The sequence below is a fragment of the Eumetopias jubatus genome, unplaced genomic scaffold (assembly GCF_037043125.1).
Source record: "Eumetopias jubatus isolate StellerSeaLion01/CBP00866 unplaced genomic scaffold, mEumJub1_p1.0 scaffold_12, whole genome shotgun sequence".
In the NCBI taxonomy this organism is placed as follows: Eukaryota; Metazoa; Chordata; class Mammalia; order Carnivora; family Otariidae; genus Eumetopias; species Eumetopias jubatus.
The window spans coordinates 44,515,903-44,531,375 of NW_028274818.1; the positions used below are offsets into that span (position 1 = coordinate 44,515,903).

Sequence of the window (15,473 nt, forward strand, 5' to 3'; positions counted from 1 at the left end):
CATATAGTCTGCAAAGCCTAAAATATTTGCCATCTGGTCCTTTACAGAAAATATTTGCTAACCCCTGCCATGGACCAGGGGATTTCCTTGAAAGTTTATCAGCAGGGAGAGCAAAATCGACAGCAAAATAAGTATTTTGCCAATGAGGAAATTGAGATTCAGAGAATAACTGACTCTAGTCAGTGATAGAGCTTGGATTTAAATTCTGATCTTCTTGACCCTACAACCTAAGCTCTCAAGGTGGTCGTATGATGTTGAGCAAATCGTATAACCTCTGTAAGCCTCGGTACCCTCATTTGGAAGATAGATGATTTCTGAGGTCCTTTTTTTTTTTATCCCAGAGTAGATTGGTCCTGTTACATTAAACAAAACATGTGATTCAGTACTCCTTTGTTGGTGAAGATTTTTTTCTTTGCCATGTAGAAAATAAAGCAGTTACTGCCTCACCTTACATTTCTGGTCTGATGATCAGTGTATATGAGTTAATTTCTCTCTATGTGTTCATCCTTCTCACATATGGAACATACATACCATGGCTGGTGATATGGATCAGAAAGTCTAAGCTCACAATATCAGCTGTAATAATGAACTTTTTGTCAATTGTATTAATTGACTTTTTAATGATTAGAGGAATCTTGCTAAATATATCCCATTTTTCCTTCCTATTTACAACCACCTCTAGAGCTTAAGTTGATATTTGAAAAATTCCTTTATCAATGAATGCCCACACATGAGCAAATATCTAGATACATCTTTAGGTTTAAAAAAAAGTACATGTAATTAACAAATTACTAAGCTACTATTTACTGCACTCACCCTTCTGCACCTATCCAGAGCCAAATACATCTACAAGTTAGAGCTACAAGCTTTCATAAAAGACATTTCAAGTCAGATATAAATCCCGTTTGTGCTTATGGAAGTTCTGTCTGCCTGGCATATAGATGTCTGAATTTGGAGCCTTTTAAATTTAGGGTGTTTTGACAATTAAAAATCATATTCAAATATCTTTACCAATAATATAACTGCCAATGTCTATTCACTAGAGATTAGATAGTTTGCAAAAGTCTCTTCTTTCATTTCTCTTAGATAAAAAGTTGGGCACGTGTGCACACACACAGAGTAATGGGGGGAAGTAGCAGACAAGAAATAATTCTCCCCCTGGCTCAGTAGTGGGGTGAGAATGATCAGGAAACAGAGTGGAGTCGGCCTTCGATGCTGCCAAAGCGCACAAGTCCCTCTTTGAGGCGCACAGCACTAAAGGGCCTCAGTCCTCAGGCCAGGACGGGGATTAGAGCAGGAGGCGCACATGTAAATTTGTAAAATCTGGTCATTGAGTCCATCCCCTCTGATACTGGTGATGGAACAACATGGTACATGCATCTTTACTTTGAACCATCGGAGACTTCCTCTAAAACAAAATTGGCAAGTCATGTGAATTTCAACCCGTTCTTCAGTTCTCCAGCTCTGGCCTCACCACACCCCCCTCCTCTTCCCCAGCTACGCCCTGTCCTGTGAGATCGAAGCAGCTGCTGAAGCCGGCGCCACGTCGCCCAAGCCTCGGAAGAGCATGGTGAAGAGGCTCAGCCTGTGAGTGTTGCCTCCTTGATCCTTTCTCCACCAAATAGCCTGGTAGTCTCTTAAAACGTACACCGGATTATAGGATTATACCTCCTTGCTTAAAGGCCTCCGATGGTTTATTTGAATATAGCACCCTGATTCCTTGTCCTAGCTTAGGAGGACTTTCATGATCTTCCCCAACCTTCTTGACCACCTTCCGCCCATCCAGCCTTGCCCCTTGTTCACCAGGATCCAGCCACGCCCACCTGGTAGCCATTCACCAACCACACCAGGCTTGTTTCTGCCTCAGGGCCTTTGCACGGGATATTTCTTTGGCCTGACATGCTCTTTCTCTGTGGCTGGCTCCTTCAGGTGTGGGCACCGGTGTCACCTCCTGAGAGAGCACCCTCTCTGATGCTGCTGCCTGCCCCCATCCCTCTCAGTCACGCTGGCTCTTTTCCATGGTAGAACATTCACCACCAGAGAGCAGGAACCTTGTCCATGATACTCGTGGCTGTATGCCCCACTCGGTGCTAGGCGTGCAAGATACACTCCACAGCTAACTTCATAATACCTGCCTCCCTTTGAGTAAAATCAGGAGTCCTTACCGGGGCCCTCAAGACTCTTCGGGAACTGCAGTGTCATCCCAGGCCTGCCTGCCCGTCCCATGCCTGTCTGTCCTTATTTTTCCTGGCTCGCTGTACTCTGCATTCCAGCCACCCAGACCTTGCTGAACGTGCTCGGTGTGCCATTCCTTCTGCTTAGAACACTGGTCCCCAGGTGGCCCGAGGACTTACTCCTCACTCCCTTCAGATGTTTGTTGAAATGTCACCTTCTCAGTGAGCCTTCCCCCAACCACCTTATTTGCTACTATAACGTATCCGCCTTACCTGCCCATAGCATCCTCTCTCACCTGTACCTGGTTTGCATTTCTCCATTGCCTTTACCTCCACATGACATACTATATGTTGTGTGTGTCTCTTTATTATCTAGAATGCAAACTCCATGAAGGCAGGCATGTATGTCTGGTTTTTGCTCATTGCTATATCCCCAGGACCTAGAATGGTGCCTGGCACATGGTAGATAATTAATAAATATTTATTGAATGAATACATTGAGCCATGTGCCAACACTGTTTTAAGAACAATACATGTATTTCTCATCCAATCCACAAAATAACCTAAGTGGTAGTTCCTACTCTTATACTGACTTTATAAATCAGCAAAGTAAGGCACGGACAGGGGAAGTAGTGTGTTAGTTATTGGAAGATCTGGATTCAAACCCAAGATTTGGCTGTAGAGCCCAGGTTGTAACTTTTTTGCCATATTGCCTGTGGGGAAAAATGCTTTCTGAAGGGAGAGAGGAAGGAAAGATGGAGCAGTAGGTAAAAAGTGGAGGAGGGAGAAGAGGGAGGGAAGGCAGAAAAGGGAGAGGGACTTAGATATTGCCATATTCCCACTAACAGAAACTGCTCAGGCTTCCACCTGACATCAGGTGACATTTGAAGATGAGGTTGGGACATGTGATTTTGTAGAAAGCATTTTAAAGGTAATCTTGACCTCTTGCCACACCTCTCTCTGTTCAGATGCCTAATTTGGCCCTCCTGCACAGTAGATTTATGAGCTTGTAGATTGACCTCTATAGAATTTTCCATAGTATCTTGCTATCTTTTCATCATGGCAATTATGGAGGAGAATGAACTCTCTTTTGAGATGACCCAAGGGCCTGACCAAGCCTTGTCAGCTGGTAAGATTGACAGCTATACAGGGAATCAGGCTCCCTGCAAGGTGAGTCAAGGAATGCCAGGCATCCTGATGGTCATCTGCATCAGAAATAATTGGAAATTTCTGGACCTGCTATGGCAGTCAGAGTTCTGCACAGGTAGATACAATCCTAAGTGCTACTACTTTGCCCTCTTGCTTTTTCTTCCCTGTTCTTAGGCAGTAGCCACTGCAGATGAATTTTTATATAACTGCTTCCCACTACCCCTGTCCAACCCAGCCATCCATCTGTATTGTGCTGGGTGCTCTCTCTGCACCAACTCTGGCTCATGCGCAAACTCTGCAGGGACAGTCCCATGAAATCCAGGAGAAGCGGGATCATCAGGGCTCAGTGCCCTGCATAAAGTGTGGTCGAAATTGAGGACATGTCTCTCCTTGGTGAAATCTTGCCAAGATGCTTGAATTTAACCTTTGGTATCTGCAGTTGAGTTTGAACATTTATCATGAATAAAACAGGCTCCAATGTCACCCATCGTATTTCTTGTACATATAAGGGTGTTTGTATACCTGTTGATTTCCAAAATATTTTATCGTCTTAGCATTTTTAAAAATGTGGCAAATGTACTTTTTGCTCTCCCCACATTTAATGACCCATTTTCCAAAGAATTGGAAAGAATTTGGGGGCCTTTGGGAAAGACCATGCTTGGTCTGAAGGTCAGAGATGCCTAGTATTGAGCTAGAATTAACCTTTACAAAGCAGAACTGACCTCATAGAGTTATACAATTGGAAGAACCTTTTTTAGTCTTTGAACAATTTCATTCTAAGCTAGATTCTCAGATGATGGGCTGAGGACCATGAGTCCACAGCCTTCAGCAGTCTACTCCTCAGAATTTATGGAGCAGTACAACAGTGGCATTATTTTTTCTCCTGTGAATTGTGATCAGAGTTTAGCTCTTTCCCTCTATCCTCATTAGTGCCTGGAGGTCCCAGAAAGGAGACGACATGGAAAATGGGCAAGAGGTGGGGAGGGGCGGGGGGTGGAGATGAGGCAGAACAAAGATATGCTTCAGGTCTTGGAACTTGAGGGATAATGCCTGAAATATTTAATGAAAAATCAAGCTCATTGTTGCTACTATTGTTATTTTATACAGTCAGTGCTTGTTTGGGGTTGGCTGCATTTGCTAGTTTCTTTACATGCCTTTCCTTCTTGCATCTTACCCTTCCCTCCTTTTACTCCTCTCCCTGTCGTCTGTTAATGTAAACCCTCTCCATCTGTGTCTGAGAATGTCTTTATTTTGTGCTCACTCTCAGAGTTCTTTTAGCTGGGTATAGAATTCAAGGAGGACCGTTCTTTACACTCAGCACTTTGAAGACATTATTCCATGTCTTCTGATTTCTGTTGTTGCTTTTGAGATGTCTGGTATCTGTTTATTTACTGTTCCTTTGTTTTATGCCCCCCACCTTGTTGCTTTTAAGAACTACTTTTGTCTTTGATATCCTGTTAGACAGTTGAAGTGAGGATTGAGTCTTATTTATCCTATTCAAGACGTGGTTCCTGGGTCTGAGGATTCATGCAGTTCATTAGTTCTGGAATCTTCTCAGCCACCATCTCCTTAGATAAGGTCACTCTTCCATTCTCTCAATTGTCTTCTCTTGGAACTCTTCTTACACACATGTCAGCGTTTCTTATTCCAATCTCCATGTCTTTTAACCTTTCTTATTTTCATGTCTTTATATTTTGATGCTGATTTCTGAAGATTTTCTTCAGATCTATCATCTTGTTCACAGTTTTTCTCTTCAACAGTTATTTAATCCTTCCACTGAGTTTTTCATTTAAATCACTACATTTTTCACTCCAGAATTGATTTTTTTTTTCAAACTGTCTTCCTGTTATTTTGTCAGGATATCTTGTTCTTAACTTCTGTTTTCAATTTCCTTTCTTATGTCTTTAATATCTTAAGCATATTTATTTTATAGCCTGGCCCATGGTAGACCCTCAAATATTTGTCAAATTAATGACTAAATTATTAGTTTCTTTCTGATAAGTCTTGTTGTAGGTCAGAAGTTCTGAAATTCTCAGGAATCTAAACCTGCTATTTGTTATGCTTGTTTAACTCCCTTTGGGTGGGGTATTTCCTTGTGTATATTTTGTAATTTTATATTATGAGCTCATCTTTATCAGAAAATCTTCTACATCCTGGTTTGAAGGTAGATTCCTCCAGAAAGTTTTTGGGTTTTGTTTTGTTTTGTTTTTAATTCTAGTTTGCACAGGAGTATTACTGGTCTGAGAGTTCCTAGTTCCTAGGTCACATTGGTAGCGAATCTGAGTGAGATGCTGGCCAAGATCACACATGATTTCAGGGGAGACATTTTCCTTTCACCCAAGTGCCGGCCAAGGCAGATAAGCTTCCTTGTTGTCTTCCTGTGCCAGTAGGAAGATATTTTTCTAGCCCATCTTCTTATACATGTATAGCCCTTTGAGGGTCTTGGCTCTGTATAAGGGGTTTTGGTTTCAGCATCGCACCATAAACAGAAGCCCTCGTCTTTGGGTCTGTATCTGTGTTAAAACCCTTGTCCCTCGTTTACCAAGATCTGTACTTCCCAATCCGCATCCAGAGCAGCTGCAGAATTAGCTCATGTTGCTTCTGGTTTTCAGTTCCCTGTTCATTTATGGCCTGTAGGGATTTTCCTTACTGTCTTGCAAGCTCAACTTTAAAAAAGAGTTTTAAATGTTTCTTTTCTAGTTGTTTTATAGTGAAGTGGTTTAGCTTCCTGTAGTTCACCAGATGTTTGGAAACAGAAGTTGTCCTCTTTGGTTTCTTTTTTTTTTAAGATTATTTATTTATTTATTTGACAGAGAGAGAGACAGCGAGAGAGGAACACAAGCAGGGGGAGTGGAAGAGGGAGAAGCAGGCTTCTCACTGAGCAGGGGGCCCGATGTGGGGCTTGATCCCAGGACCCTGAGATCATGACCTGAGCTGAAGGCAGACACTTAACGACTGAGCCACCCAGGCGCCCCTTCTCTTTGGTTTCTTGACCAGAGCAGAGCCAGCCTTCTTCCTTAGCCTCATTCGTAGTTCATTTTATGGTGGGAAGTGAAGGGGATGCAGCGATGGTATTTTGATCCTGCCAAAGTGGTCTATAGCATGTTAAAAAATAAAGAACTGTTGATCTAGAAGGACCTCGGATTACTATGGCCTCTCATTCAGCTAAGCAATCTGTGTGTTCTTTGAGGTTGGAAATTGCCTGTTTGGATAAGATGTTTACTATGATCTGTGAGATACTTTATAGGAAACACTGTCCAATGATGACAGGGCATGCAAGATTGACAAAGCAGCTAAGGGGCTAATTAACACAAAACATTCGCTTAATCATGGATTCCAGATTTGTAAGAGCCCAAATGCCTGGCATTATGTTTCTTGCAGACTGTTTCTGGGGTCGGACATCATTACCAGTAGCACTCCCACCAAAGAGCAGCCCAAGTCCACTGCCAGTGGGAGCTCTGGCGAAAGCATGGACTCTGTCAGTGTGTCATCCTGCGAGTCAAACCACTCAGAGCCTGAGGAGGGCTCTATCACGCCCATGGACACACCTGATGAGCCTCAAAAAAAGGTATATGCTTATTCCCTTCCCATAATTCCTAATATAGACACCTGACATAATTTAGTGTTTGCCACACGAGAATGTCTGTTTTCAAGTTTATCACTCTATGGTGTTTTGAAAGTCATGTTTATAAGAGCTGTCAAAGCAGAGTCCAGTCTGGGGACCCGTTACTTATAGAGACAGGTCTAAAAATAATGAGCATTTTGGTTTATTCATCTGACCTTGAAAATATTGTTCTGGACCCACATCCAATGGTGACTGAAGGGTTGTGGCCTGTAACATGAGGTATGCTTTATTTAGGAGGCGTTGGATTTTCTTAGAAGGAGTGAAAAGTCAAGAGGCAGAGATGTGTCAACCTCTTGGTGTCATACCTTGTCTTTGCCACGCTTTTATCCAGTAATCTTACATAGCAAACCACTCCTAAACTCAGTGACTTAAAACAACAACCACTTATTCTCTCTCATGCATCTATAGGTTGGTTGATGTGGGTTGGGCTTGGCCCTAGGCCATGGATTTGGTCCAAGTGTGCTCTCCCTGCCTCTCATTCTTCTCGGAGTAATGAGGCTCCCCAGGCCATGCTGTTAGTATGCTAAGACAAATGAGCAGGAGAGCAAGCCCAACCCCACAAGTATGTATCAAGCCTCTACTTCAGTCATACCCACCAACATTCCATTGCCCAAAGCAAATCATGTGGCCAAATCTCATCTAAATAAATGAGACAGGGAACTCCTTACAATGGGAGGAACTGTGGAGTCACAGGGCAAAGGGCATGGATGCTGAGGAGAATCAAGAATTGGTAGCAATTATACAATCTGCCATGTCCCCAAAAAGAGAAAGTGATGAGAGATGATAAAAGAATTCCCATTCCTATAGAAAGTTTCCATGTTCCATGGTTTCATAAAGAAATAACAAGGAAACAAGATTTGTCTTAATCTTCTGTATACATCTGCTTCAGTCTCTTGGTCAAGAAGCTTGGGTCAGAGATGTCAACTGTGACGTGACTAGAATTTGCACCATTTGGGGGAGATTTTTGGCCAGCCAGACTTTCTGTGTGAGTGACTGTTGGCCCCTTAGCTTATGCGTAGGCCAATGAGGTGGAGTGTTGGGAAGAATTCCTCCATTTTGTTTGTATCTGCCATTCTGTCAGGGGATCGGTGTACGGTTTCACATTGTGTTACAAACAACAGCAGTATGGAAACCCTCAAGTGACCTTGTCATAGTGTAGCCGACCCAGGACGGACAACATCTTACTCAGGAGTCACCAGGCTGAGATGTCTCAGGTGCTGCCCCTGCTGGATTTCTTACCTTTCTACTTGGAAATCCAGAGACACATCCTCCAAACATTGAAGGAAAAGCTCTGCAAACACCTATGAGTCTGTTCGCTGTTTTCTCAGGCATATTTCCTAAACCAGCGATAGAGTCATTCTCTGTGACTCGACATGCAGCATTGAATTTGTTTAAAATCTGGAATGAAGTCTCATTATTCACCTGTTGACAGGTTCTTATGCTTTGTAGCCCCCTTTTCTGATTGTAGACATCGTACACAAGTGACAATAGAGGTCATGCACACATCTTTGGGGGATTCCTCCCTGTCCAGGGAGGGATGGACTCACCCTCACAGCTGTCGGTGCATTGGATGTGTGCGCAGGTCCCGATCGAGCCTTTGAAAACTACCCAGAAGCCCAGTGCGTGTCATTTGCACACCCCTTGCTGTATCCTTTTTGTCTCCTCCCTTATCACACGGGTGCTTCAATTTCTTACACAAGTCATGAATTTTTATTCTTCTGATGAACCTTTCAGAGTCAGGAATTTCTCTAGGTTTAAAGCTGAATCTCATTGACTTGGATGCAAGTAGTTGCTGGGCTACAGTCTTCCTGAATGTCAACTGGAGAGGCTTCAGTTCCCCTTGCTCACTGCATAGTGGGACCTGGATGACCTCCCTAGTCTCCCCCTACCCTGGATCCTCCCGTGCCTTTCCCAGGGGTTGCTCTTTTCAGTGAAGTAGACTTTGCATTCCTTTTTCTTCAACCCCCTGATCATGATTTCTAAATATTTATTTTCTTTCTGTTTTTAAAAGGTTTTATTTATTTATTAGAGAGAGAGAGAGAGAGAGAGAGAGAACACAATCAGGGAGTGGGGCAGAGGGAGAGGGAGAAGCACACTCCCCGCTGAGCAGGGAGCCTGATGTAGGACTCGATCCCAGGACCCCGGGATCATGACCTGAGCCAAAGGCAGACGCTTAAGGACTGAGCCGTCCAGGTGCCCTCTAAACATTTATTTTTACACTTGCTTCTCATAGTAAATTCTCAGTAAGAACTGGGCTTCATCAGGTGATCCATTTAAAGCTGCTATAACCCATATCTACAACAGTTTATCTTAATCATAAAAGTCATTAAAATTAGGGAAAATGTAACAGAGGGAGAAAGATTTATATAGAGAAAAAGGAGGTGAAAGAATTGAACCAATAATTGGAAAATGGACCATCTTCGCTACTGTGTGGCGCACCTTCAAGCAAAGTGATGCTATTAAAACTGCACCATCGGCCCCCAAATTGAGCCACAAAGTTGATTCACTTGTAAAAATAGACCAAAAATGTTACTAAACCGTACTGTGATAGAGCCACAGTTAGGGAGGTCAAATCAGCTTGCTGGTTCTAATTAATCATACAGTGGAATTTCCTGTACAGTTATGCCATAGGAAGAGGTCCATAGGACATAAAATAGAGTAAACTCCATTTTACTTGGAAGCTAGAGAATCAGAATGCTAAATTTCTGTTCTGTTTCCATGGAAAGGCAGACAGGTATGAGAGACATTTGTAAGTTATTTATTTTTTAAATGACTTCCAAAATATTTGATAGGATTAATGTGGTATAATTAGCTTCACACACTCTGAGAAATTATTTGTAATTTTCAACAGCAAGAATTGATATTTCAAATGATTCCATTTAATGACTTTTTTTTTTTTTTAACACAACCTGCTGAGTTTTGGGCCTCCTATTTCTTTGGTAATTAATTTTATATTGTTTATGGTAACTATGTAGTTAATCGGAAAACACATTAACTATAGCACCTCATTCCTTAATTGTCCTTGATATAGGACGTGAAAATGCATATAGTTGGTTCTAGAAGCAAATGTAGAAAGTAATGGAACCTGCTTAAAGGCTGTGTTTCCTTTGGGCAAGTCACTCTATTTCTCTGAAGAGTCTTTTTTCCCTTTTTATCATGCTCTGTATTTTGTTCACAAGACAGTTGTGAGAGCAACATGAGATGAGATATATGAAAGCTCATCACAAACATCACAGTGCTAACTGCCACCAGGGTAGTGATGTACTGTGTTCATTTACCACTTCCCATCAACTTTAGACTGAGCCTTGGCTAGGTGCTCACCCTGTGAACCTGGCCGTGGGAGTCAGGGAACTTGGGAGCGTGTCATGGTGATGCTGCCGACAGTTTTTTCTTTGGCCTCAGGTTCCTCAGCTGTAGAGTGCCACTGGGGCTGGGTGATACGCAGGAGCCTTTCTAGGACTAATAGTCCATGCAGAGCTGTATAATCTGTGGTCCTTATCTTAGAAGCTTCTAAAAGTACAGACATTTCTCTCCTGCTACATAATCTGTGAAGTGGAGTCAGGATGGGAATGATCTTGGTTGGGCTTGTTAAGCAGCGTTCCCACTCAGGGCAGTAGGACTGGATAAACTGTTGGTAAGTAAGGCTTTCCTCCAGCCCTGAAGCCTCTGACTTCCTCACGGAGGCCATATTGCCTCTAGTTTCTGGTATTTGCTGCCATCTGCTGGCCACTTCCTTAAAAGCAGCTAAAAACCGGGGAATTGTGAGACCTGGATGCGAGGGACCAGGGCAAGTGCAGAGTCGCTAATAAGCATCTGCCAAAAGGGTGCTTGCACCAGGGACAAGATCCGTGTGTGCTGTGGGCTGTTAGGGAGGAAGTAATGGACGTTTATTCATCTCAGTTAGCATGTACCTCTGCTTTGACAGTCATGAGGCACCCCATTGGCCAAGGTTCTAACACTAATGTTTTCTTCTGGGGTATGTTTACTGTTTCAGCTCTCTGAGTCTTCCTCATCATGTTCCTCTATCCATTCCATGGACACAACTTCCTCAGGGATGTCATCCTTAATGAACCCCCTCTCCTCCCCTCCATCCTGCAACAACAACCCTAAAATCCACAAGCGCTCCGTCTCTGTGACATCCATTACCTCGACAGTGCTGCCTCCTGTTTACAACCAACAGAATGAAGACACCTGCATAATCCGCATCAGTGTCGAGGACAACAACGGGAACATGTACAAGAGCATCATGGTAAGGCACTCGGACCCACACCCAAATGCTTATGCATTCGCCCAGAATGAATACACACCCAAGCTCCCTGGGTAGACGCCAGTAATGGATTTATATATATTAAAAAAAAAAATCTTCATACCAGCAGTGCCCATAAGATACAATTTTCACATCTTAAAATTTACTAAAACTTACTCATCCTGGTCAGTGTTGCTTTTTTCAAAACGATCAATTTGAATGAGTGTAGAAATGTATTCCAGGGAAGATGCCACTCCTGCATCGGAAGTCTTCCTGGGGTATCCCATGTCTGCGTTTATCATGAATTCCCATGCATTCTCAGCAGTCACCTCCGTACTCCCACATTTTTCTCCTTTCGTCATTTGGAATCAAACTTAGTAAGGTGAATGATCGAACTGGAAGTGCAGTTTGAGTTCACAAGACTGACCTTTTTGCGCTTCTTGTAAAAACCGTGTTTGTGACACAATCTCAAAAATGTTTGGATTAATGGCAAGCTTTTTGGAGTGCATTCAGAGCCTCTCCTGGTAGTAACCTTGGGGGTGTCGTCACAGGAAGAGACTCCTTTGTTTATAGGACATGTCACGTATTAAAGAACAGGTTCTCATTGACAGCTAATTCTCTATCTTCCCTCATTTTCATCACTCGCCTTCTTGGGGGATGCACTGAGAGCTTATAAGCTCAGCTCTGAATATGACATAAGTAATATGGAGGCACTCACTGTCTTCTCACATTCCAAAGGAAAGCTTTCCTATGTCATTCATCAAATCAAAATATTTCTTGAACATTAGTTGTGTGCGAGTCACTGGGCCAGGCTCTGTGGTGGGGAGATGAGTGGGGCATTTCTGTCTTTGAGGAGCTTAACAATCAAAACGGAGATCATAAAGCATTATTGAAAATGTACTGAATTCTCTACTAGAAGTCGGACCAGATTGTAAAGGGCCTGCAGCCCTCATGAAGGAGTTTATGTCCTACAGGCAATAGCGTCTCGTTGAAGGCTTTTAAATTGTCATCAGATTTGTTCACTGGAAAAAGTAGCTGACATTGTGGAGATGGTGCTGGGGTGTGGGGGTAGATTGGAAGTGAGGAAGCGAGATAAGAAGCTGTTATCATAGTCCTTGTGGAGGATGATAAGGGCTTGAATGACGGTCATGTGGCTGGAGACAAGATGGATTTTTGAAAGATTTTTGTGAGGTATAACTGTAGAATCCATTAGTTTAGTCATCAACTTCATGTTACTGTGATGGGGGATGAGGAAGAGGGAAAGCTGAAGGCTGTCCAGGCAGCTTGGTGGTTGGTGGTCCTATTAAGTGAGGTATGAACTACTGGAAAAGGGGGGTTTGAGGGTGCTGAAATTGGAGGGACCGGTGGGACATTGTCTGATAGATGGGCAGAAGCCCTGTTGGTGCCAGGCTGGTTCTGGGGTTAAATACTGGGAGGGAGTCATCTGGCCCATTGGGTGGACAGGGCCACACAGGGAGCGAGAGAGAGGTGGGAGAACCACCAGGAACCCGTGTCATCGATGTTATTATTGCGTTCTCCGTGGGGCTTCCTCACATGGCTTCTCTTACATGTGCCGACCAGAGAAGCAAGTCCCACGTCTGACACGTGCGGCTATGGGGATGGATCTCTAAAACACCACATTGAGCTAAAGAACCCAGACAAAGTATTACATGCCGCAGGAGTCTTTCCTTTCAAAAACAGGCGAAACTAACCTGTGGGATTAGAAGTGAAGCTCAGGGAAGAGGCACAGGGAATTCCTTGCCTTCTGTATTTAAGGTCCATGAAGGTGATACCCCAGCGTCACTTGATACTGCGCCATCCGTACAGTAGCCACTAGCCACGTGTGGCAGTTGAGCATTTAAAGTGGGAGTAGTCCAAATTGAGATGTGCCCTGAGTGTAAAATATACACCAGATTTTGAAGACTTAGTACAAAAGAAAGAATTTCTCATTGGCAATTTTTGTCTGGATTATATGCTGAAATAATAGTTTGGATGTATGGGATTAAATAAAATATTAAAATTGATTTCCCTTCTAAAAATACTTTTTTAATATGGCTCAGGACACACTCATCTATAGTGTTAGAAAACTAACAACAAACCTTAATATAGACACTTAGAATTAGAAACGAGGCTTTCATTATGTCTCTCTACTGGACGGTGCTGGTTCCGTATGTGAGCTGTTGATGCTAATTGTGATCCTCCACTGCACTGTCCCTTTGATGGGACAGAGGAATAAACACCCCAGGAAAGCCCTTGGCCATATCCCACCTCGATTGGACACACCTGGGGAAGCTTAAGGTCAAGAAAATAAGGGTTGCCTGGCTTTCTCCTTAGGTAAGTTTAAAGTTGACAACTTCGCCTAACATGAGTCACCTCAGCCCGACAGACATCCCCGGAGTGGGATCCTTTCTCTTTAGCTTCATGCTTCCAGTCCGCTTTGATCCGGCTGTGGGAGTATTTTCTTTAGACTTTCAAAACACATATTTCCTCTTTCCGAATTTTGTGTGCATCTGTTTCTCCCTTGGAAATGAATACGCCAGATGTTTAGGTAATAGACAAATGAACAAGGTCTTGGTTGCTTACAAGGACCCATGCTTGCAACATGCTTACAAGGACCCCATTGTAATGCATGTTGTTTACTGAATCACAAACGCCAACTGCTGCTCCAGACCAAAGGGAGACATCTAGGCCCTGTCACCTTCGGGCCCTCGAGGACAGTTTCTTGGAGGTCGTTCTTCCTTTTCCTCCTTCCTCTGTCTTCTTATCCCCTAATGAGAACAATAATCTGTGTTTTCTTTTGCATTCTTTCTAATGTAAAGAAATCAGAGATGGCATAAAAGTCAGCCTTCTTTTCCCCTTGCCCTGAGCATCCTCCAAATAGTTGGCTGATGTGCAGGGATCAAGAGGAGAAAGTCAGAATTGGAGGTGAGGAGGGCCTTTACTTGCACTAACAAAATGTTAGATTTATTCTTCTTAAACATTTAGAAGCTGATTTTTATTGAAGCCTAATTTACATACATTACATACACAGATCTTAAGTGGTTAGTTCTATTATATCTGTGTAACTCTCACCCCAAATCTAATAAAGAACATTTTTCATCCCCCCCTCAAAATTCCCTGTGCCCCTTCCAATCAGTTCCCCCCTTAACCTTAATGAAGGTTAAGGTTCGCTGTTAGTTTGCTAACACTATAGATGAGTGTGGCCTGTTTTTCAAAGAATAGACTCCTGCAGCATGTAATCTTTTGGGTCTTTTTTTTTTTTTTTGCTCAACATGATGCTTTTGAGATCCATCCACGTTGTTGCATATGTCAGTTCTTAGTTTATAATGGCTAAGTTGTATTCTATCAGGAATGTATTATAGTCTCTTTGTCCATTCCCCTCTTCTCCCCTGTTGAGGGAGATTTGGATTGATTCCAGTTTGGGGCTGTTACGAACGAATCTGCTGTGAACATTTCTGTAGTAGAAGTCCTTTTGTGGACACGGGTTTTCATTTCTCTTGGTAAATACCTATGAGCGAGATTGTTGGGTCATGGAGACCCTTGTGCTTTTTGAAATGGTCAGTCTGCAGAACTGTGAGCATTTCTAACCCACAGGTTGTGACCAGTGCTCAACAGGTAAGGCTAATTTTGGCTCAGGACCAAAATCCTGTGCTTTTTGAAATGATCAGTCTGCAGAACTGTGAGCATTTCTAACCCACAGGTTGTGACCAGTGCTCAACAGGTAAGGCTAATTTTGGCTCAGGACCAAAATCCTATGCATTTCTCACCATACCCTCCTCTTTTTCCCCCCACACTGGAACCTCAACCCATGTGGAGGACATAGGCAAGGCACACGTTCTATTTTACTAAGAGAAGACACTTGATCTGAGAGAGTAGGTAGCCCATCATCATTTGCCTACTAAGGGTGGAACCAGAACTAGAACCCAGGAGTTCTGGCTCCTGGTCCTGTTCTCATTCCACTGGCCCATTACTCCCAAGAAGGCACAAGGCAGCAAAAATGGGAGGGTTGAGAGAACTCTTTCAGGAAACATGAGGTGAACTACTTAGAGACCCATCCGTTGTCTTTCCAGTTGACAAGCCAGGACAAAACCCCTGCCGTGATCCAGAGGGCAATGCTGAAGCACAATCTGGACTCAGACCCAGCTGAGGAGTATGAGCTGGTGCAGGTCATCTCGGAGGGCAAAGGTGGGTACGTGCTGCTGCTTGTGGCAGGTTACCCTGGTTTTAGAAGTTAGAAAATGAACGCAATGTCTTTGTGGGTTTTTTTTTTTTAAGATTC

General features: G+C 43.2%; 1 protein-coding gene across 2 annotated transcripts in view; it reads left to right on the plus strand.

The window, feature by feature from the left end:
* RGL1 (ral guanine nucleotide dissociation stimulator like 1) overlaps positions 1-15,473 on the plus strand; it is a 167,376-nt gene that overhangs the window by 146,815 nt on the left and 5,088 nt on the right. For both annotated transcript variants that reach the window (XM_088016804.1, XM_028121581.2), the window contains 4 exons: positions 1,498-1,587; positions 6,705-6,891; positions 10,943-11,197; positions 15,265-15,379. In XM_088016804.1, coding sequence (XP_087872930.1) covers positions 1,498-1,587; positions 6,705-6,891; positions 10,943-11,197; positions 15,265-15,379 — 647 coding nt within the window. The remainder of the gene's footprint in view (positions 1-1,497; positions 1,588-6,704; positions 6,892-10,942; positions 11,198-15,264; positions 15,380-15,473) is intronic.